At 39.8% G+C, this 21264-nt stretch overlaps 1 protein-coding gene across 7 annotated transcripts in view; it reads left to right on the forward strand.

Moving 5' to 3' along the window:
* The first annotated feature begins 6743 nt into the window (after nt 1–6743).
* RGS7 (regulator of G protein signaling 7) overlaps nt 6744–21264 on the forward strand; it is a 261029-nt gene continuing 246508 nt past the window's right edge. For 3 of the 7 annotated variants that reach the window (XR_009746552.1, XM_061471175.1, XM_061471176.1), the window contains exons 1-2: nt 6787–6808; nt 11189–11300. Coding sequence is in view for 5 of the 7 variants with exons in the window: in XM_061471175.1 (XP_061327159.1) it covers nt 11223–11300 (78 nt within the window). In the remaining 2 variants the exon portion in view is untranslated. Of the gene's footprint in view, nt 6809–9661; nt 10103–11188; nt 11301–21264 lie in introns of those variants that run through there. The other 4 variants (XM_061471177.1, XM_061471174.1, XR_009746551.1 and 1 more) reach the window with 4 other exon arrangements.

Consider the following 21264-nt stretch of genomic DNA (forward strand, 5'->3'; position numbering starts at 1 on the left):
GTTTCTTCTCAAGTTTAAGTGGAACCTCTTGTGTTCTAGTTTGTACCCAATACCCCTTGTCCTATCGTTGTTTGCCACTGAGTAGAGCCTGGCTCCATCCTCGTGACACTCCCCCTTTATATATTTATAGACACTAATAAGGTCACCCCTCAGTCTCCTCTTCTCTAAACTGTAGAGACCCAGCTCCCTCAGTCTTTCCTCATAAGGGAGATGCTCCACTCCCTTAATCATCTTCGTTGCCCTGCGCTGGACTCTCTCCAGCAGCTCCCTGTCCTTCTTGAACTGAGGGGCCCAGAACTGGACACAATATTCCAGATGCGGTCTCACCAGGGCAGAGTAGAGGGGAAGGAGGACCTCTCTCGACCTGCTAACTACCTCCCTTCTAATACACCCCAGGATGCCATTGGCCTTCTTGGCCACAAGGGCACAGTGTTGGCTCATGGTCATCCTGTCGTCCACTAGGACCCCCAGGTCTCTCTTCCCTACACTGCTCTCTAACAGGTCGTTCCCCAACCTATACTGGAACCTGGGGTTGTTCCTGCCCAGATGCAGGACTCTACACTTTCCCTTGTTATATTTCATCAAGTTACTCCCTGCCCAACTCTCCAGCCTGTCCAGGTCTCGCTGGATGGCAGCACAGCCTTCTGGCGTATCAGCCACTCCTCCCAGCTTAGTGTCATCAGCAAACTTGCTGATAGTACACTCAATTCCCTCATCTAAATCATTGATGAATATATTAAATAATAGCGGTCCCAGTACTGACCCTTGAGGCACTCCACTAGTTACAGGCCTCCAACTAGACTCAGCCCCATAGACTACAACTCTCTGGCTTCTCTCCTTCAGCCAGTTCGCAGTCCACCTCACTACCTGATCATCCAGACCACACTTCCTCAATTTAGCTGTGAGGATGCTGTGGGAGACTGTGTCAAATGCTTTGCTGAAGTCAAGGTAGACCACATCCACCGCTCTGCCATCATCCATCCACCGTGTTATTTCCTCGTAAAAGGCTATGAGATTGGTCAAGCATGATTTCCCCTTGGTGAAGCCATGTTGACTGCCCCTCATAACCCTCTTATCCTTGATATGCCTTAAGATGGTACCAAGGATAAGGTGTTCCATCACTTTCCCAGGGATGGAGGTGAGGCTGACCGGCCTATAGTTACCCGGGTCCTCCTTCTTGCCCTTTTTGAAGACTGGAGTGACATTTGCTTTCCTCCAGTTCTCAGGCACCTCTCCTGTTTCCCAAGACTTGGTAAAGATGATGGAGAGTGGTCTAGCAATGACTTCCGCCAGTTCCCTCAGCACCCGCGGGTGCATCCCATCTGGACCCATGGATTTATGGATGTCCAGATTGCTCAACTGGTCTCTAACCCATTCCTCATCGACTAAGGCAAACCGCTCCGTTGACCTGACTTCATCTAAGGTCTCAGGGGTAAAGGACTCTTCAGGACTGCCTGCAGCAGAGTAGACAGAGACAAAGAAGGCATTGTTCCTTATTAGCTAAATTTTTTCATAGATACAAAGCCATGCTCTCCCTGTCTAAAACTTGTTCAGAACTTGGTCCCTCATTTTTGTAGTCAGGAAGTAGATGGTACCAATTAATTTTAAAGACTCATTGCTAATCAATAGTGGACTGTTTCTGCTCTGTACCTGTAATGCTCTTTGCTTTTTGTCCTGTCTCCAAGTATTTTGGTTCCTCATGACTCCATGAACCTTACCTTAATTTTCTTTGTTGAGATGAAAAGCTAAGTGCAGTCTTCTTTTCTATAGTGCTCAGATTTTTTTTCCTTATATATCACTGGGTTTAGTTTTCCTTTTGTTAATTTTATCCTGATAATCTAACTGATTTGTAGAGAAAATGGGATCAATTCTTGCTTTCTGTATTATTATCCTCCTTGCTCCCTCTCTCTCATCCTAGTTCATCCTTTTCCTTTGCTGTTGGCAGCTGCACAAGTTTCATTTGACATACAGAGTCATTGAGATTGTCTGTTTCCCCATTAAATAAGTAGTACTGTCCTCCCCCACTGTGGAATATTTTTCAGTCTGGATATATTCATGCTACCTTCCTGCTTGATGATCATGACCTCTTTATTCACTTGTATCCACCTCTCTCCTATTATCCAAAGGCCCATGACTAAGTAGCTTTCTCTACTCCTGGTCTTTATATTGTGCAAATCTCATGCTGAATGCCAGATTCCCTTGCATAAAATTTTAGTTCCCTATCTAGGCACAGCAAAGCTCTGCTTTCTTTAGCTTCAGTTTATTTTAGTGCTCTTTTTTGTCTCTATTCTCTTGCAAAAAATAAGATTTAAACCATTGGTATGTTAGGGGGAAAAAATTGTTGTCATGCTAAGCATTTTAGCTGTCAGACACCTCATCAGGATTCAGTGTCTGCTTCTAGTACTGCAGTAGAAGCTAGTGACAAAGCCAGCCACATATATCCCTGTGTTTAGCAGTTCTTTACATTAACTAGAGAATGACGCTGTGCACAGTAACAAAGATGTGACATTTTGGAAAGAGAGTACACAAAATGAGATTTTCTACATGTCTTGTATCTTCTAAATTCCTTCTTATTGTTTTACCTCACTGCCTGGCTATTTAAGGCTATGAGCCCAAGGTCAGGTTTACTTAGTTTTCCTTGCTTGCAAAGTAGCTTGATGTTATCGTATAGTTTAAGTAAAGATGTGTGTGTTACACAATGGCTCCCAAATATTGCAGCTGAGGCAAGTTTGATATCAAAGGTTTTGTAAGACTTCTTGACTGTCTAAACTGTTCTGGCTGACTGCTTTGAACATCTAGATTTATTGTTGTTCAATCCCTTCTTCCTAACCTCTTGTTATGATTTGTGAGAGATTACAGCCAAGAGGTGTTTTTCTTTGATTGTTTGTTTTTAATAAATATAATTTGATGTCTCAGCTAATTGTTTTGAACTACGCATTTGCACTTTGGAGATTTAGAAGTTTCCTTTAATATTTGAGATATTGTATACAAGTTGAAGGTCTGCTAATAAACGTGAAGTCTGAAGGGAAAATCTTTGTGGTAAGGGGTGAGTTCTGCAAAGGGCTTGAGTTTATACTGTGGTTTGAAAAAAAACCCAAAACCAACCCAACCCACGCTCCTACTTTATGGTTCTGTTACCTTTTTTTTTGCTTAAATGGAGATCTCCAGTCAACATAGAGACCTGCTTATTTGCTTTTTGTCATTTTTAGTCCCTTGAGTTTCTGAGAATTTAATTTTAAAAACCCAACCAAAGCCCTCCTTCCAACCTGAATGCTATGTAGGGTTTTAAAAGTACGAAGATGCCATTTGTTTTCTGAGAGAGAATAACTGTATCTGTTGTGTGCACTTGTATATAAATGGATGTAGATTGGTTCAGTTTGTGATGCATAATCAGCAAATTGATTCTGTCTGATTTTAACCTTTAGAAAAACAAAGTGACCTTCGGGGGAAGAAAGATGTTTGATTAGATTATCTGTGGATGTGAGGCAGGGAATTCATGAATGATAGAGGGAACTTTAAAATGAAAGGTGGGGGAAGGGAAGGAAAGAAAAGTGATGAAGGAAGCCTGTTAAACTGCTGAGCTCTCTTTTTCTCCAGTGCATTCAGCTCAATGAATTAATGAGATTAAGTCACATCGACCCTTATCGCTGGATGGACTGAACAAAGGGAGTATCAGTAGTAGCTTGCATAGCCAAGTTAAGCACTTGCAGGCTACCTACAATGGTGTGCTATTTCCTGACTTGATAGCTGCCACAGATTTTATCATTTTTGTAACATGTGTAAACCTAGCTTACAGTTGAAAAGATATAGTGAAAAAAGATCTCTTTTCTAATATGAGAAAGCACCTGTAATGACTGACAAAAACATACAAAATTCAGCATGTACTCTACTTTTGGCATTTACCTATTTGTCAGAACCTTCTAGAAATTTTGTCTTTTGTGTAAACAGGAGGAGATCAAATACACTAAGGACAATTTTTATTTTTCAAAATTTCTCAAGTTTCTCCTTAATGTCTCATTATGAACTTAAATGCATCTGCCAGTTCCCCCAAAGCATTTCAGCAGTTTGCAAAACTGCTCCTGCTTATTCTGTGCCTTCTGTATTTCTTCTGAGCCTCTTCTTTTTTCCTTGTTTTTTTCTGCTGTGTTATTTTTATTTTTCAGCTTAATTCTTTGCCACACAAATTATTCCTCCAGCTAATTCTTGGTGTCTCCCATTAATTCTGTTGTGCTGTATTTCAAGGATTAATCTCTTCTGGTCTGTAACCATGGTATTCTCATACATTGTGTACTTTTCCCCCTCCCTTTATAGGGTTTCTGAGTCCTCCTTACTCTAGTCCTTTCATGCCAAAGGATTCTAAATCAGTAACTTATTCCTGATTAATTCTTAAGTGGCTTATTCTATTTTGATCTGAGCAAATGCGGTCCTATGAATCAGGCCTGAGAGAGTTCCTTGATTAAAGGGGAAGGGCCAGTTACTTGGTTTGTTGGAGTCTTGATGTTTTAGCCACAAAAACACAACAAAATACTACTGGTATGGTTTTTGTGTTTGTGTTTTCTTTCAAACATGAAAGTACTGTCAGTTTGAATTAGGCTAATGGCTTGGACTAAAAGAATTGCGGGTAAATTTACAGAACTGCAATCACTGTTTTCTTTCTCTGCTTAATATAAAGTTGCTCAGTAGTTGAACACTCCTGTGTGACATACACAGCATCTGAAGATACGTGTATTAACTTAGAGATTTCTAATATTAGCCTCTGAGGAGAGTGTCATAAATACCAAGTGTTAAGAGATGCTGAGAGCAAATACATTCTTATCGGAAGCAGAGACCAAGTGTGCAGTTCCCCAAAATGTTTGTTTATTCTGTGTCAATAATATTTTTACATAAAATGGAAAAGCCTCCCCAGGAGCTGTTTTGGGAGTTGGGAGACCAGGACTCAAAATCTTGCTTGAGTTAAGGATGTTGGTATGATGAGATCCAAATTTGACTCAAAAGCCCATTTCCTTTTTTTCTGGAGATTAGTTCTATTCCTACATGCTTGCTTGATTTTTCTAGTTGGCAATTTAGATGTAAGATCAGGACTAATTAATCTTGAGTTTTCCAGGCAGTTTTTAAGGAATACAGTGTAATATGTCTCATTTCTGTAGGTGCTTCAATTTTTGGAGGAAATGAGGGTGTATGGCTGGTTGTGGTAGTTCTTTCTGTGGAATGAAACTGTTGATCCCTACTACTTCTGAATCAGAGAGCTAATGTAACCTCTTTGACTGAGAAAGACTGCCCTCTTTTGGGTATAATTAGAACTGGTTTAGATGTCAAGATGCAGTACAAGTTTGTTCTGCTTTGTAGAAGCTGTTGAATTTTCATGGATAGCTGCGGTAGGGCACCATGTTGTGATCAAATTCTATGTAGCTGTGGATTTTCTGTGACAGCAATAAGCGACATTTTCAGTAGGGTTTGAAATTAGTTTCATTAAAGTTTTAAATATATGCAGATTTTACCGTAGTGATCTATATGGTGTATGTGTATATATAGTGTCTGTACTTTAAAAAAAGTATTATGGAAATTTGGGCTTTCCTTATTTATGAGAATTTTCCATTCCTGTGTAATATATCTGTCCATGAATAGTTTTTTTCTTATTATTATTCTATTAGTTCAGAGTTTTTTTCTTGTTAAATATAGACTGGGTTTTTTTTGTTACCACCTTCTTTTCTGGTTTTAAAGCCCTCTTTTTATTGTTTTTTAACTCTTGCTATAACCAACAGAATACAAATAGCTTTGCTCTTCGGCATCATAAATTGACAAAGGTAATTGCAGTTTCAGTTTTTGACAAACCAAATGCCTAGGGCTTAAAAAAAGGTCCATGAAAGAAGCAGTGAAGTTTCAGTCCTGTGTTCAGTTCTCGCAAATATATACTGTAATCGGTAATCATCTGAATGACATTTGAAGACCTACATTAAATGGATTGATTGCAATTCACTCCTGAAGGAGCAGGTGTTCAAATCACATAAGAAAGGTCAAGAATTTGGCCTGGAATCACTAGCTTCCAGTTCAGAGCCTGGCAGTGAAATACTTGTGGTTCTGCAGGGTCACAAATGTTATCAGTTCAACTAAAGTAGACAGACCTTCTCTGTGCTTAAACAGGCTAGTGGAAAAAAAACCTGTGTTTTATACTTTAAGGTAGCACAGTACTAACTCATGCTAGTATTTAGAGCCTGGGTAACTAGAATGTTTGAATTTTCAGTAAATTTAAATGTGCTTGTTTATAATGCAGTAATGTTTTAAAGACTTGGTCATGGAACAAGATCATGCTGTGCTAAGAGCTTGCACAGCATGTCTTTACTCCAAGGAACATTTGGTCTAGGCATAAGATGGGATAAATTGATGAATATAGGCAGCGTACTGACACAGTGCTACAGCACTGGTCAGCAGGACAGACAATAGAATTCCTGATCTCTTTCACATCCAGATAGATTGTCATATACTTTCTGACATAATATTTTGAGTTAAAAATGCGCGTGTACTATGTGTACCATGGCACATGATGTTAGTGGAATACTTGAGTTGTACTGATGGTGCAAACTACACACAGAAAATGTAGTTACCACCTTGCAAAATTATGTGTGCTTTATTGCCTTGTTAGATAAAGCTGCCCCTTGGCAGCCTTTCTCATCTTCTTTGTTTTATTAATGAGTAGTTTTGCCTTGCATTTTGAAGCAGGCCATTCCTCTTCTGGCAGACTATGCTTTCTGGGGATGCTAATGCTGCTCGTGTATGAGATAAGTGATGACTCTCAACATGGGAAAGATGTGTAAGTAATTTATGAATTAAAGCCTTTTATAGGCTATTGAACAAACATATTCAACTGTAGTAGAATGAGATTATCCAGTTACATGTGTTTAGAAGAAATTACTTTCTTTGTAACTTGCATTTATGGAGATAGTCAAGCCCAGTGTCTCTTTCACCTCAAAGTAATGACAAAAAGGAAATTCTGTTGGGCTGTTTGTGGTTTTCTCTTCAGTTTAACCCTTTTAGCATTTAGAGCTTCTATTTCATTTTGATAGTTGACATGCTAATGAAGTGGAAGAAATCTTGGTGTGCTTCAGCATAGCAAGTCTGTAGTTACGAGACACATTCCTGGGATGTTTGAGTTACTTCTCTGTTTCTGAGGACAAGATTAAAGACTGTGTGTGAAATATAGTTCCTTTTGATGTTACTGGACAAACACGTATTGACTTCAGTAGGTCTGACTACATACTTCCTTTAAGGTAGGTCTGACTACATACTAAGTCTGTCTACATACTTCCTTTAAAACTTCATTTATGATAATTAAATTTGGTTATTTTCAAAGAAAATACATAAACCTTACCTAAGTAGTATAGCGTTTTGTATTTGACTTCATTTGCGAAATTAATCGGAATGGTTAAAGCAAAAGCAAGACTGGAGGCAGTATAGCCAAAATCTAACTCAGCTGGGGATACCTCTGCCTTTAATTTTGAAGAGATTCTCCGAAAATAAAAGCTTGGAAATGTTGCTGCCTACATTAGACGGGTTTCTTGGGGAGTTTTTCAAAGACACATAACCTGTGCCAAAAATCTATTTTCTGAATAGCTTCTAGTAAATAGGTAGATTGGAGTCATCTTGTACACAACATGTATGTAATCCAAGAATTGCTATACAACAGTTTCATTTTCTCTGTTTTTTGGTTTGTTTTTTATTTGGGTTTTTTGTTGTTGTTTTGTTGTTTTTTTTTTCTCACTTGGATTAGTAACAAGATGAGGCTGAGTAAGAAAACAACTGTATGACTTTATTGGAAGCTTGCTAATGTTTGATTTTTCTGCCCTTTAATGCAATTACTATGTTAAGTGTTGGCTGGCAGAACAACTGGAAGGAATCTGGGTATTATATTTTTAATGATTTTTCTCCTTTCCTTCCTCTGGGGTAAAATTGCATTTAGAGTGTATTTTGTGCAGTCCCCACTTTTAGTCACAAAAAGAAGTTTGTACACCAGTCCGATACATGAGATTTTGAGTTTATATTGATGCCATACAACCACAAAGGTGTTGCTTCTTAACATTTGGAGGCATTTCCCTTGACTGCCAGTGCAGCTGTCAGTCCTGCGTAGTCAACTCTGTGAGATCTGAATGCTGCAGTGCTGCTCATTTAGGTTGTCAGTGTGAAAGCTAATAAAGTTATAGACTGGGGTCTTTATTGCTGGTACCCATTTCTCAACGAGAACTGGACTCAGTTACAATGTCTGTTGGAAGATTAGCATTTTGATTCACATTTTCTTGCTTAGCTTCATCAAGACGCTGTTGTATGTCAAGTGGATTTTAATGGGAACAAGTCTTAGCTGTGTTTGCTCTTTAGCGTCATAATTTTTTCTGCCCACTATTTTCACCACTGATATTTCTTCACTTTCCTCTTGTGCTGTTGAATTCTTTCACTTCTGTTGATCTCTCTTCCATCTCAAAACTCCAGCTTACTTTCTTGTTCACACAGTTTGTTTCCACATTGCCTTTTCCTTGTGATACACTAAATTATTTTATCCTCTGTAAAAGTCAAGACAGGTGTCTGCTGCGGAGCTCCTTTCCTTTATCTCATTGAACTGAGTTGTTGATTCCTACTGTATGTTGTGTCACTCCACCTTTTTACTATTTTTCTGTCTGAAGAACATTCCTATTAGTGTTTGAGATCATCTTTCATACTTTGATGTTTGTTGTAGGACCACTCTCAAGCTGATGTCTTCCTTTCCTCAGCTCACCAGGGAGTCAAGATCAGCCCTGTCCTTTCTCCTGTATTTTGTTTTGGCCACTGTGATTACCAGATGTTGCCTTAGCTAACTTATCACATTCTTTGTTAAAATATCTGAAGGCCTCCAAAAAGTTTGGAAAAGTAGTTAGAAGTAGTTGTAATAGCAAACTTCTAGCAGGATAGTGTTGATTTGCTTGAGTCTCTGAGATGTAAGAAAGGTAGAAAAAGTAAGAGTAGAGATGATGCAGTATGTGGGGAAAGCACTGTGCTGGATTGCTTAATTTACCAGTGCACTTAAGGTACAGTGCACAAGAGGTGATGACTTCTTCTGCAAGACCATCCTTGTATTAAGAGCTACTGATTCCAGAAAAAGACTTTCAAATGGGAATATTCCAAAGTTTAACCAGTTATGTATCTTTTGTGTTCTTGAGGCTGTTGAGTTCTGGGCATTTCAGCCCTTACATAAAATCAAAGCCTTCTTGTCCATAAATCATGAAGGAGACTTGGGGACCTGATCTTTTTTCTTTTATCTTGGCCAGCGCGAAGCCTTCACAAGTTAGGGACATAGCAAAACAGCCCTGAGCGTGTCCTGAGATGTCCTTAAGGCTCCTTCCTATTCGGCTGGAGCAGACTCGCTCTCTGCTCTCTCCGTTCTGCTGCTCAGAGAGATCTGCAGTGCCAACACGGCACAAGCTCTCCTTAGTTCTTACTGAGAAAAAAAAAACAAAATACGTCAAGTGTCCAGTATAAGGCAAAGGAACAGGCAGATTCCCTGTTGCTGTCAGTAAAGGTGTAAGAAGGCGGCGACACACTTTCCTTCCCGGTGTCTCTCCACCACCAACTGCCCGCCCTTCTTTCCCCTATCCCATTAGCCCACATTCTCTTCCTGCCCAGCCCTCCAGTGCTGCCTAATCTCATTTACAGGGGCTGCTGCCAGATCTGCTGGCAGCTGCAGTTTCTTGGCCGCTGTTTTCGGTGAGCAAGCCGAGAGCGCCGAGCTCAGCAGCAGCAGCAGGAGGAGGAGGAGGGCTGCTGCTGTGTGGCAGAGCGGCAGCAACAGCAGCGGCAGCAGCACCTTTGACGTGCCCGTCCCCCACGTGACGGCCACTCCATTGCGGGGAGGGAGCTGAGCTGAGCTGCCGCTGCTTCGGCAGAGCAAGGGGGAGCCGCAGCCTCGGCGGCGGCACCGGCAGCGGCGCCTCCGCCCGCAGTGCGTGTGCGTGTGTGTGTGATGAGCGATCGCCGCGTCTCTCCGCCCGCTGCCGGCTGACACGGACCGCGCGGGGCGCGCCAGGAGCAGCAGAAGGAGGCACGGAGCCGCGGGCACTGCGCAGTGACCTTGGCCCAGGAGGTAAACGAGCCGCTCCTCCGCGCCCCGTGCAGCCCGCGGGGGGAGGCCGGGGCGCCGCCGACAGCACTCCCCGGAGGCGCTGCCGCTGTCCGCGGTGCTGAAGCGACGGGCGCGGAGCCGGGCTCCCGGCGGGTTCTGCCGGTCATTTGGTGCCGAAAGGCACCCACGGACGGGCACTGCAGGGGCAGGGCAGAGAGAACCGGCGCTGTGGACAATGTGCAGTGGAGCCCGCACGGGAGAGGTCTGGGGGCAGGGGAGGGCTTTGGAGCTAAGTGTTTGGAGTAGAGCTCATCCCTCCGTGCTCTCGGCAGCCGCCAGTGTGGTCTGTAGATAGAGCGCATTCTTACACCTGCGTGCAAAGCCGGAGCTACGGCATGATCTGAGCTCTTGCTTGGTGCTGCTCCCGTGTGACCGGGGGGGGGGGGGGGGAGGGCGGGGAGAAGACGGGGCTGGCGGCGGAGCCGGCGTTTTGCAGTGAAGTACGACGAAACTAGGTGAAAGCAACCGGAAAGATTTTCTGGCTTGTTTCTTCCTTGAGCCTCATCACCTGCTTCCCTCCCCCGGCGTATGTGTGAGAGCACGCACGTGCTGGAGAATTAAAAAGAAGTTTAAAGCATCTGGTTTGCTTTTTGTGCATTTGAGGGCTGTGAAAGTTGCTATGGCCCGAGCCCTGAGGAGAGAGCACTGCCGGATGCGCAGTGGTGGGCTGAGCCAGCCCTTCCAAAACTGTCGTGTTCTGGAGGGTGCAGGGTGTCCTTTGAAGAAGCCTGGTCAGGGGAGGGAGGAGTACTTCGTGAGGAGGCGTCTTCATGATGGGGTTGTTTGTAGTATGTTAGGGAGCCATTCGGAGTGACAATTCATTAGTGTCTAAATTAGATTAATATACTGCATTCATTATTTACAGGCAAAAGAGAGTAGTGACAGTAAATGGTGAATTAGCAGCTTTGCTCCAATGTAAATATCTGTTGGAGTAAAAGCATACGCCTGTTCTGATAGTATATTGGTAGAAAGTCAGGTCCATTAATCGTCAGGGAAGGAAGGAGACGTGAAGTGATGTTTCACTGAAACCACTTTTACCTTTTACAGTGTGACATTCAAAAGAGGATCAAACTTGTGGGACATGGCACAAGGAAATAATTATGGGCAAAGCAGCAATGGGGTGGCTGATGAATCCCCAAACATGTTGGTGTACAGAAAGGTAAGCCTTTGTGTTTCAAAAGCTGAGAAAGGGCCTTCAGGAAATGGTGAAATCGTGGGCTCTTTTGCCTAGCAAGTGAGGCCATTATTTTTGTTGTTTCTCTTCAATTTAATGAGTAGATGCTGCTGCTGTGCTCTGTTGAATGGAGCAGTCTGATTTCAGAAAGTGATCACCTGCCACTAATCAGGAGTATTTTGTGTCTATTGACATTTGTTCTGCCTTAACACAGTTTAAATGCCATGTGCAAAGTAGATCTGTATCCCAGGTACTACTAAATGACTCTTGTTTTGAGAAATGGCTGAATCAGTTGTTTTTAAATGGTAAAATACATGTGTCTCAGAAGCAGTTGGTTTTCAACCAACTATATGTGATGTATTTCATTCATTTTCTGCATCGATTCACATGGTGTGTTATGGTAGTGATCTTCCAGAGACTGGAATATGTTCTGTATTCAAGTGTTCACTTGTAAAATGTGTTTGTAAAATGAATTCCTATATTCTAAAGCTAAATATTAACTGTAGAATACAATATTTCATATTTCTGTGTCTAGACAAAGATTTTCAGAGTGCAGGGAAATCGGAACCATTAACTTATTTCATATGAGGGGAAAATCTGATTAAAGATATTAGTTATCTGCAGTTGCTACAACTTAAAACAAACACATGCACTCCAGGGAGTCTTCCTGGGAAGGATTTCTAACATAGTTGTTCTAATAGCATCAATATACAAATTTCCAGACATTGAACTCCAGTAGTGGGGCTTATTTGGCCACTGTACTTTTATTTAAGCGACAGTAAATTCTTGGGAATTTTGATATATGTCTATACTTTTATATTTTTATAAAGCTTTAATTGTGCTCATAAAAAAGGAATAAAATAAATTAAAATAATGGAGAAAACCCAAATTTGCTGTCACAAACTGAAATACATAATTAAGCAACTACTTATTTATTTGAAGAACACAGTGCTTTCTAACCTATTTGTGGTTGGTTTTAATCATGTGGGAAAAATCAATATTTTTACTTTGTTAGAGGCATTGACTTTTCCTTTTGCAAGTTCACTGTAGTAGAAAGTATTTGGTATATATTGAGTTTAGTCTTTGAGGTGAACTGAGGTATCATTGGTAATGGTGGTAAGTGTTCTTTTCCCAGAAATTAAAAAATAGTCTTAAATTGAAGTCTGATTCATTCTTTATCTTCCTATTTTCAAGTAAGTTGCTGGTTTCTGTTAGTTGGTTGTATTTGCTGTTTTGAAAGATTAGGCTCTTTTTACGTATGTGAATGTATTTATGAACTAGTTACTTCTGTAAAAATACAGGATTACCTTACCATTAACACCACAGGTTTGTTTCAAAATACAATTGTGTGCATGAATTTATATGTGAAAACATGCTGCATGTATTAAAAGCAATACCAAAGCTCTTATTGTTCTTTACAGGTTTTTGATCTTTCTAAACAGAGTATTTGCACATCTGTTGTGTACTTCCACTCTGAGATCGGCTTATTTAGTACACAGAGGGGGAACCCAGAAACTGTTTCTCTTCTCCCGTGGTGACTTTGCTTGGTCAGGCTTGTGACCTGTTGTACTTAGAGTGACCTTATGCCGAAAATTAACATTGTCCCTGAGCATCTTCCAGATTGAAATGAAACTGTCAAGGCAAGGGATGAGAATCCTGGTGATACAGACAAATTTTGAAAATGGGGAGCTGAGTAGGGCACAAAACCTCAGGTATATGCTCAGCAATTCATAGCAGTTGTCTGTGAGAAAGGGATGATATCAGTCTGTGTCTTCCAGTGTAGCAGTAGTCCTTCCCTTGTTGCTGCTAAAGTGCAAGTGGTGCCCTGAATATTAAACTTCCGAAGAACGCTGACCTTTTACAGCATTACCTTCAATATTTAATTTTGTACATGTCAACTTATTTTTGTAGCAGGGTGAATCATAAGATCATTTAAGATTGTGCACACTGATGTTAGAGGAGACTAAGTAGTCCTTCATTTGGCGGTTTTCAAGGAATAGGCAACAAAATAATAGATAACTTTTAAAGAAGATGTGAAATCATCTGCCTTTTGTGTGGTATGATGTTGCTGTAATCAAATGTGTTATAATTTTTGTGTCTGAAATGCAGGAGGAGGATAGTTAGGTGGAAATAATTTTATTTCAGAATATGTCATCTCTGAATATAATTCTTTAATAGCAACAACTAAATCACAGGATTCCTTGTAATACATTTGCAAAACACAATACTCCTCTGTCTGTCACTGTGGGAAATGAACGCACTGTGCTGAGTGAACAAAGGACTAGAGTTGCCAGCTTCATGAAGGACTTTTTCTTTTTTTTAACCTGGAAAAGTATTAATAGTTGTTAGAAAAAAACACAAATGCTGGCTTCAGAAGGAAACTGAATTTGAAGTCCTGTATTTTGAGTAATGCTGTGGAAATCCAGTGATGCAGAAGTGCTTTCTTCCAGTAGTTTATACGACATCAACCCTTGGAATAGCACACATTTTGATATGTGGACCTGCAAGGAATATATGGAACAATTCTTACTGCTTGTGTTAATGAAGAGCTAAAACTTGGCGTTGTTGAGTGAAGAGGATTACTTTGGCTATAAAGCACAATTTTGTAATCTGGCAATTCTGCTAGTCTGTCTAACTTTCAGATATAATCCGAACTAAGCATGTTCTAAACTACATGGAGTTGCAGCTCTGGCTTTCCTAAATCCTTATTCTTTCAGGAGCATTTTAGAACAAATTTTGCATGGAATGAAGTTCTGGTATTTACAAATGCAGTACTTAAGTCATGAATCACTATTACACGTTAAGTAAATTGCAAACTCCTCACAAAAAAGGCGGCTTTTCTGTTTACTAAAATGTATTTGATTTGTAATTAGTTATTTATTTGAAGGGTTAAAGAGAGATGGATTTTCGAATTGTTATCTAGAGTAATACAGACTGTAGATAGCTGCTTTTTCTCATAGTAGGTTTTATTCATAGACAAAGAAGAGTTTCATTGCGTTTTGCTTTCAGATATGATTTTTTGGGTTTTGTTTTTTGTGTGTTTTTTTTTTTTGTTTTTAAATCAGCATAGGAAAATTAAATGTTCAATGAATACCTACCTTAGAATTACTTATTTGAAGCTGTGATGGAAAGATACCAGCATTGATAAATAGATCCTTATATCATTTTTACACTGCCTTTTAAGATGCTTGTGTCAGTGTTTTTACACCTTGGGGGATAGTTTTTATTTTAGTAGAACGTCAGATGCATTATTCTTTTTGGCTATCAGCCTAATTATAAAGTAGTGACATGTGACACATCATTGGTACTGACATACCTTAGAAAAAGTCCTGAATTTTTCTGCTAGTAGCCTGAAGCAAACATGAAAAATGTAAACCCCCTGCTTTTACTTCCTAAGAGTCCATTCCAGTCAGCAATTAAAAGAGATAAGACACTGGAATCTGTAGTGTTTTAACATCACAAGTTGTTCACAGAAATCTCAGATTTCAACAACACTAACATGTACTGCTGTAAGCTAGGTCTTAAAGTATAAACTTGAGATGTAATCTAAGGCCCATGTTGTGCAGCTTTTTAGAGCCTCACCTGATTTTCTTTTTTTTTTTTTTCTTCAAATGCATGGCTCAAATAATTAAAAGAATAAGACTTGTCTTCTGAGGAAAGTCCATTTTAGACCTACAGCTGGTCCTGCTAAACCTTTGTTTGTCTTTCTGGTCTGTGCTTTACTTAGTTTTTTTTTAGTCAAACATGTTGCAAGGATTAGGAGTTCTAATTTGTAAGCGTAACGGTTACTGTATTGCTGTCTGAACTAGCTTCATTTAAGAGATGATAGCTTTATTTTGTAGCAATAAAATTAGCCTTGTCTAAATAGTAATATTCTGTGGCTGAGACTTTAATTCTCTACCTTCCTCACTGCCCTGAGTGTTAAAGTAGCTTTTGCCAAAGCTGGTCAGAATTACTAACATTTGGGGCTTTCAGTGCTGTAATGAAGATAATAAGGTGTTTGCTCTGTTCTTGTGACAATTGTTGAAGGTTATATATGCCAGTACTCATGTATAGCAAGGGCTGAATTTGTAATCTCAAGCTTCTTAGTTTCCTGTGATCTGATATTCTTCATAGAAGCTATGCTTCCAAAGCATGATCCTTGCAAATGTTGTTGTAAAGGAACAATAGCTATGCAGAGACAGCATTTGAGGAAATAGTGACCACCATCTTCTAATGACCTTCTCTCCTCTGCTTGCACCAGAGACTACTTCCAGTGTAGTGTGCAGGTAATACTGTGTTCTCATGTGGCTTTTATCAACTGCTCCCTTAAAAACGATTGTGTGAAGAAAGTGGTATTGCAGATAACTATTCCTTAGAGCCTGTGAGACTAGAAAGGGCATGATAGGTAGGATTTTTCTAAGTTCTGTCACTCACTTTGATAAGGGATGAGTTAGTCTGACACTGTGCATTTCTGAATATGCTATCACATCCTATGGAGGCATCTTGCTTCCAGTGTAAAATACTGAGTTTATTACTAAATTGCAAATGCCAGGGTACTCTGAGGTACTAGAGATAAGTGTTTTTTGTTTTTAATTACTGTATACCTCTACATTATGCAGTTTCTTCTTCTCAGAATAAGGGTGGGACTGGTCTGAGTTTTGGATGCTAGTCTTGATTTTATTCCAACACTCACCATTATAAAATTGACAGAGAAAGGTCCATTCCACCTTAGGAATTCCAGCTGTAGGAAGAGCAAAATTTACCTCCCTATCCAGTACAAAGAATGGCTGAGGGAATTGCAGTTGTTTTACCTGGAGAAAATGAGGCTGAGGAGAGACCTTATTGCTCTCTACAACTACTTGAAGGACATTGTAGAGAGTTGGGTGTCAGTCTCTTCTTCCAAGTAACAAGTTATAGGGCAAGAGGAAATGGCCTCAGGTTGTGTCAGGGGAGGTTTAGGTTTGATGTTAGGAAAAGCTGCTTCACCAAAAGGATTGTCAGATGTTGGAACAGCCTGCCCAGGGGAAGTGTTTGAGGCACTGTCCCTGGAGGTATTTAGAAGACGTGTAGATGTGGCACTTAGGGACATAGTTTAGTGGTAGACTTAGCACTGCTAGGTTAATGTTTGAACTTGATTATCTTGAGATCTTTTTCAATGACAATCTTAAAGTGGTTTTCAGCCTAAACGATTCTGCGATTCTATGAGTGTTATGAGGATGATGATGTAGTTCTGGAGCAGTTGGTTGATAGTTAAGTAAGCTATTACATAGGTAATATTTAGGGGGGCAGGAACTTGGTACTGAAGGACAGAATAGTTGCTAGATGCTGTGGAGTGCCTTTCATATGGTAAGACTGCATGTTTCCCTCTACACTCTCACCCTCATGTTTGGTATTTACCCCCTGTGCAGGTCATTCACTTTCTTGTATCCTCTCTTGGAACGGTTGTTGATAGTACTATGTGTAGTGTGTATGTTTTGGCATCTTTTGTGATAAGAGCAGTATAGAGGATTTGATTGACTTCACAACTATACAGAACTGCTGAAAATGCCAAGGAACCCTGATTAAAAATACGTCAATATGAGTCTGCAGGTGGCTAACTCTGAGAAAGAGGCACCTGTCATGTCTGTTTGCTTTGGAGAGTCTTGTTTGTATTTTCCATCCTTTCTGTTCTCCTTTTCCTTCCACTAGGTGTAGAAATGTATCAGGTGATACTGCAGTGAGAGAGGTTTACTGCTGCTTACTGTTCTGAGCTTAATGTGCTCAGATCACTGGCATTACTGGCAAATGCAAAAACCCCAAAGAATTCTGTGCCTCCATGTTACTTCCTTTCTCCATCCCACATGTGCCGTCTGAAAACTGTATGTGCCTGTTTTGATTGTGCATTGTCATTTTCAGTTTCTCTCCTTCTTTCCTTTGAAGCAGTCTACATTTGTAGCTATGGAAACAATGATGCTATTGATAGTGACATGCAATTCAGAGTCAGAAATTGTTTGTTTTGAAGTTTTGAATTTTGTTTTCTTCAGACTTACAACCTTCTCTGTGGACTGCAGGAATTTTTATAGTAACCTCTATCATATGATAACATTTGACAGATTTCCACCAAAGCTGATATGAACTATAATGAGGCCACATTAAAATACTTGCATGTAAATACAACCTGTTATAATGTGGCTATTTTCCCAATTCAAGAATCATAAACCCACTGAAACACAGTTGTAATTTTTAGTATAGGAAACACTACACCAGATTCTACACATCAGTCTGTAAAAGCTGCTAAAGGAGAAGAAACTGGGCTTATTTTCCACGGCAAGGGGATTGGTAGAGAATATTGATTCTTTGATTGCCACCAGCTATATAAAAAAAGTCTATTTACAAATCTAAATGTCAGGTCAAACCTAGAAAGAACAGAATAAAGTCAGCAGCAGAATGTTTAATTGTTTGGTTTTATTTTTTACATGCTATAAAACTTTTCAGACAAAATGTTGGGGAAAAGTAAAGATACATAATATAGAATGTGATCAATAGCTGGTTTTCAACTCTAAAAAATAAAGCTTTTACAAAAGAGATGCATATAATTATTCTGTGTGTTACAGGTGGATAAAATGAAGCGTGACAGTGACATTTCAGAGCAGTGGAAAAGCTAAAAATCTTTTGGTAAAACAGAGCAAACTATTTTCTACAGATGAGCGAGCCGTTAGGGCTGAGTTTGCAATACACTGTCTGGAATGGCTTCCATTATTCCTTTGTAAATTTTATTTATTGTTACTAGAAACTGACTGCAGTGTTAGGGAAGAAGTTGGAAATATAAGAAACTGCCTTTTGTCAACTTGTTCAAGGCAAGAAAAATCTGGATTTTCATAGTGGTAATATGACTCTTACAAAAATGAATAAGGGAGGAAAACTTTGAGAGTGTTAGTAGTAGTAGGAGGAGATTGGCCACTGAAGAAAAACATCTTCAAACAAATCTTTGAGATGATGGTGCAGCAAAGTGGATTGTTTCATGTACAATTTTCCATGGTGAAGGGGTCAGCTGAGAATTTTAATTTTTGGTCTTGCTTGCCACTAGCTATTAAAAAAAAAAAAAGTTGGAGTTAAAAAGGTTGAGCTAGTTATTAAAGTATGCATCGGTTATAAGAGTAATTAGAATAGATACAGTGGGAATGAGGTTGGCCGGGAAGCCACAGGGGACATTAGTTCTTCAGGCTGAGCTGTCTGAGAAGCAGAGTTGAGAACTGTAGCTTCATCTGGAGAGTGAGGTCTGCCTGAGGTTAGTGTAGGAAAGCAGGCTGGCCAAGAAATGGAGCTGTAGGAACAGGTATAGAAGCATCTTATAAAGCCATTGTTACTGTTAGTGAAGCTTTTACTAGATAACATACAGACTTCTTAACTGACAGGAATGGAAGTTTGGCATTTGGACTATTTAGCCTCCTAAAATGTGGGGTCTGTTTCGTGATCATGTGTGTATATGTTTGGAAGCTTCCTTTGTCAGATGGTGCTATGGATCTCTCTCCATTTGTTTGCAATGCTCTATGTATATCTGAGAAAACCACTTTATGAGCTGAGTTTTGGAGATAATGCTGTTTGCGAATGGTGATTGGGCATCATAAGCCTGTCGTTACCTCTTTTCTTCTTCAAATATACTTCTGGGTAAAAGATTACTGCTGATGAATAGGAACTGGAGAGATGATGCCATAATGTGTACCTTATCCATATTTTTCTAATGAAGATACCTTTTTTTTTATAATTGTGCTATTTCTACTAAATTGAGGACATCTTTGATACCCATTAAATAAAATCTGGAGTGTATTAAATCCACAGTGTCATTCAAACGAGAAATCCATTTGGTGAGTTCTCTAAGAATCAATCATGTTGCATTCATATCAAAGCTGCTCTGATTTAATTCTGAAAACAACTGAATCAAGAACCAAATAGACCCCCAGGACCAGAGATAGAAATTTATCCTTCACAGTGAAGCTGTCATTCTCCAGACGTTGTTGTACCAGTTTTACCAAAACCATGTAAAATGGGAATTTTGAAGCTGTATTAACTCTTCTGCATCAATTCTGCTAGAGTTGTGTGTTTGCTTCTGCACTGAATCCTCTTTGACTAACATAAAGTTCTAGGAAGGACGGATTGTACCGCAGAGGAAGAGATGCAAACGCAGAAGGTCTCTTCAAAATTCAGTTCAGATGTGCAAGGATTATCTAGCTGAAAGTGAAAATTGCTCCCTGTAATACCAAAGGATATTTTTTCTTTCTGTTCCAGTTACTCTTGATGACGTAGATGGTTGTATAATGTGAATGTACATGCATATGCACTTCTAGTATTTCAGCAGTCTAACCTAACAAACGGATTGGCAGTTATAAATACACTCTCAGCAGTGCAGAGTCCTGCTCTCGTGTGACGAGCAGTGGTGTAGTGGGATGGATCTGCTTTTGTGATAGTGTGGGGGGCCAGGACTCTTGCTGGCATGTTGCTTTGGTGGCCGTCATGCTTTTCTGAGTGTTCTTTGCTGTTTAAATACCAATCCACAGTAAAAGAAGAAAATATTCACACAGCCCCCATGGAATTTATTTGGAAAGAACATTAGCCAGGCCCACTTTTATTGTAATGTTGTTATTGATTCATAATTGATCATAATTGAATAAACATGAACAAAAGATTCTATTAGAGGCCATTTAAATATATAATAGTTTTAAACAATATCTCATGTATATAATGTAACACTATGATACTTCATTTTCCGTATTGTAAAAATAAATTGCACTGAAGTATTTTGAATAGCTGTTAATTAAGAGCACCTTAAATTCTGGTGGAAAACCACAGTTTTTCTGATCTACTTTGATACTGGGATGAATAAGCAGTTTACTGAATGTCTTTTGAAAGAAAGACATACTAGTGCTTCGTAACACCTACACTTCTCTGAACTATAGGCTGTAAGAAGCAGTAATCTGTGAACTAGATTCTGCACTCGGATGTAGATTCATGCCATTGCTTAATATTGGCAGGAACCATACGATTGCATTTGATATAGAGTCAATACCAAGAAGAAGAAGAATGTCAAAGCTTAATAATAAAAGCTCAGAATTACACAAACTTGAGGCAGGATTTTACAATAAAAATTCTTTTTACGATATACATTTTTGTCTGTATGGAGGAGAAAATATAGAACATTCCATGGCTGTGCTACAAAACCCCAGATGTTGGCACATTTAGTTCTGCAGGCTTATAAGTGTGTTCTGAGGAATAAGTTCCAAATTGTAAAATGGGATGGCTTCTTAGTAGCAAGTGGAAAAGTTAGCATAGCCCTGTACAATAGCATTATGCATAGATTAAGATTTCTGCATGGCTTGAGTAGTTTATTTTAGCTGTGTCACCTGTAAACCAGGTGGTCTGCAGTATAATTAAAGTAATCTTAGGTAAAATTCTGTGAAGATCAGTTGTTTACTTTGTACAGAGTACCTTAAATTTATCGAAGTACAGCATTACATGGTAAAGTACAACCATCACAGGAATGCAGTTTTAGACAATTAGAATACTATAAACAATGAGAATTCTACCCAGCTGTTCACAGTATTACTAGCTTTCAAATGTCTTTTTTTTTTGTATTTTTTTTTTTAAGAGTTACTAAGCAACAGTAAACCTCATTCAAGTCACTAGGAGTGTCCTGGGTTCAGCAGTAGCAGTCATGTTTTTTCCTTTGTGTTAACTGGTGCAGTGCTGTGTTTTGACTTCTAGTTTTGAGAACAGCGTTGGTGAAGCCGATGTTTTCGGTTGTTGCTAAGTGATGTTTACCCTGACCAAGGACTTTGTGAGGCTCATGCTCTGCCAGGGAGGAGGGGAAGCTGTGAGGAAGCAGAGACGGGGCGCCTGACCCGGGCTAGCCGGGGAGGTATTCCATACCACAGCACGTCATGCCCGGGGTGGGGGGTAACTGGGAGTTGCCCGGAAGGACAGGGGCTTCCGG

Source organism: Pezoporus flaviventris, unplaced genomic scaffold (genome assembly GCF_033815535.1).
Source record: "Pezoporus flaviventris isolate CSIRO_AGI_PZ_B2104156 unplaced genomic scaffold, CSIRO_AGI_Pfla_v1 ptg000066l, whole genome shotgun sequence".
In the NCBI taxonomy this organism is placed as follows: domain Eukaryota; kingdom Metazoa; phylum Chordata; class Aves; order Psittaciformes; family Psittacidae; genus Pezoporus; species Pezoporus flaviventris.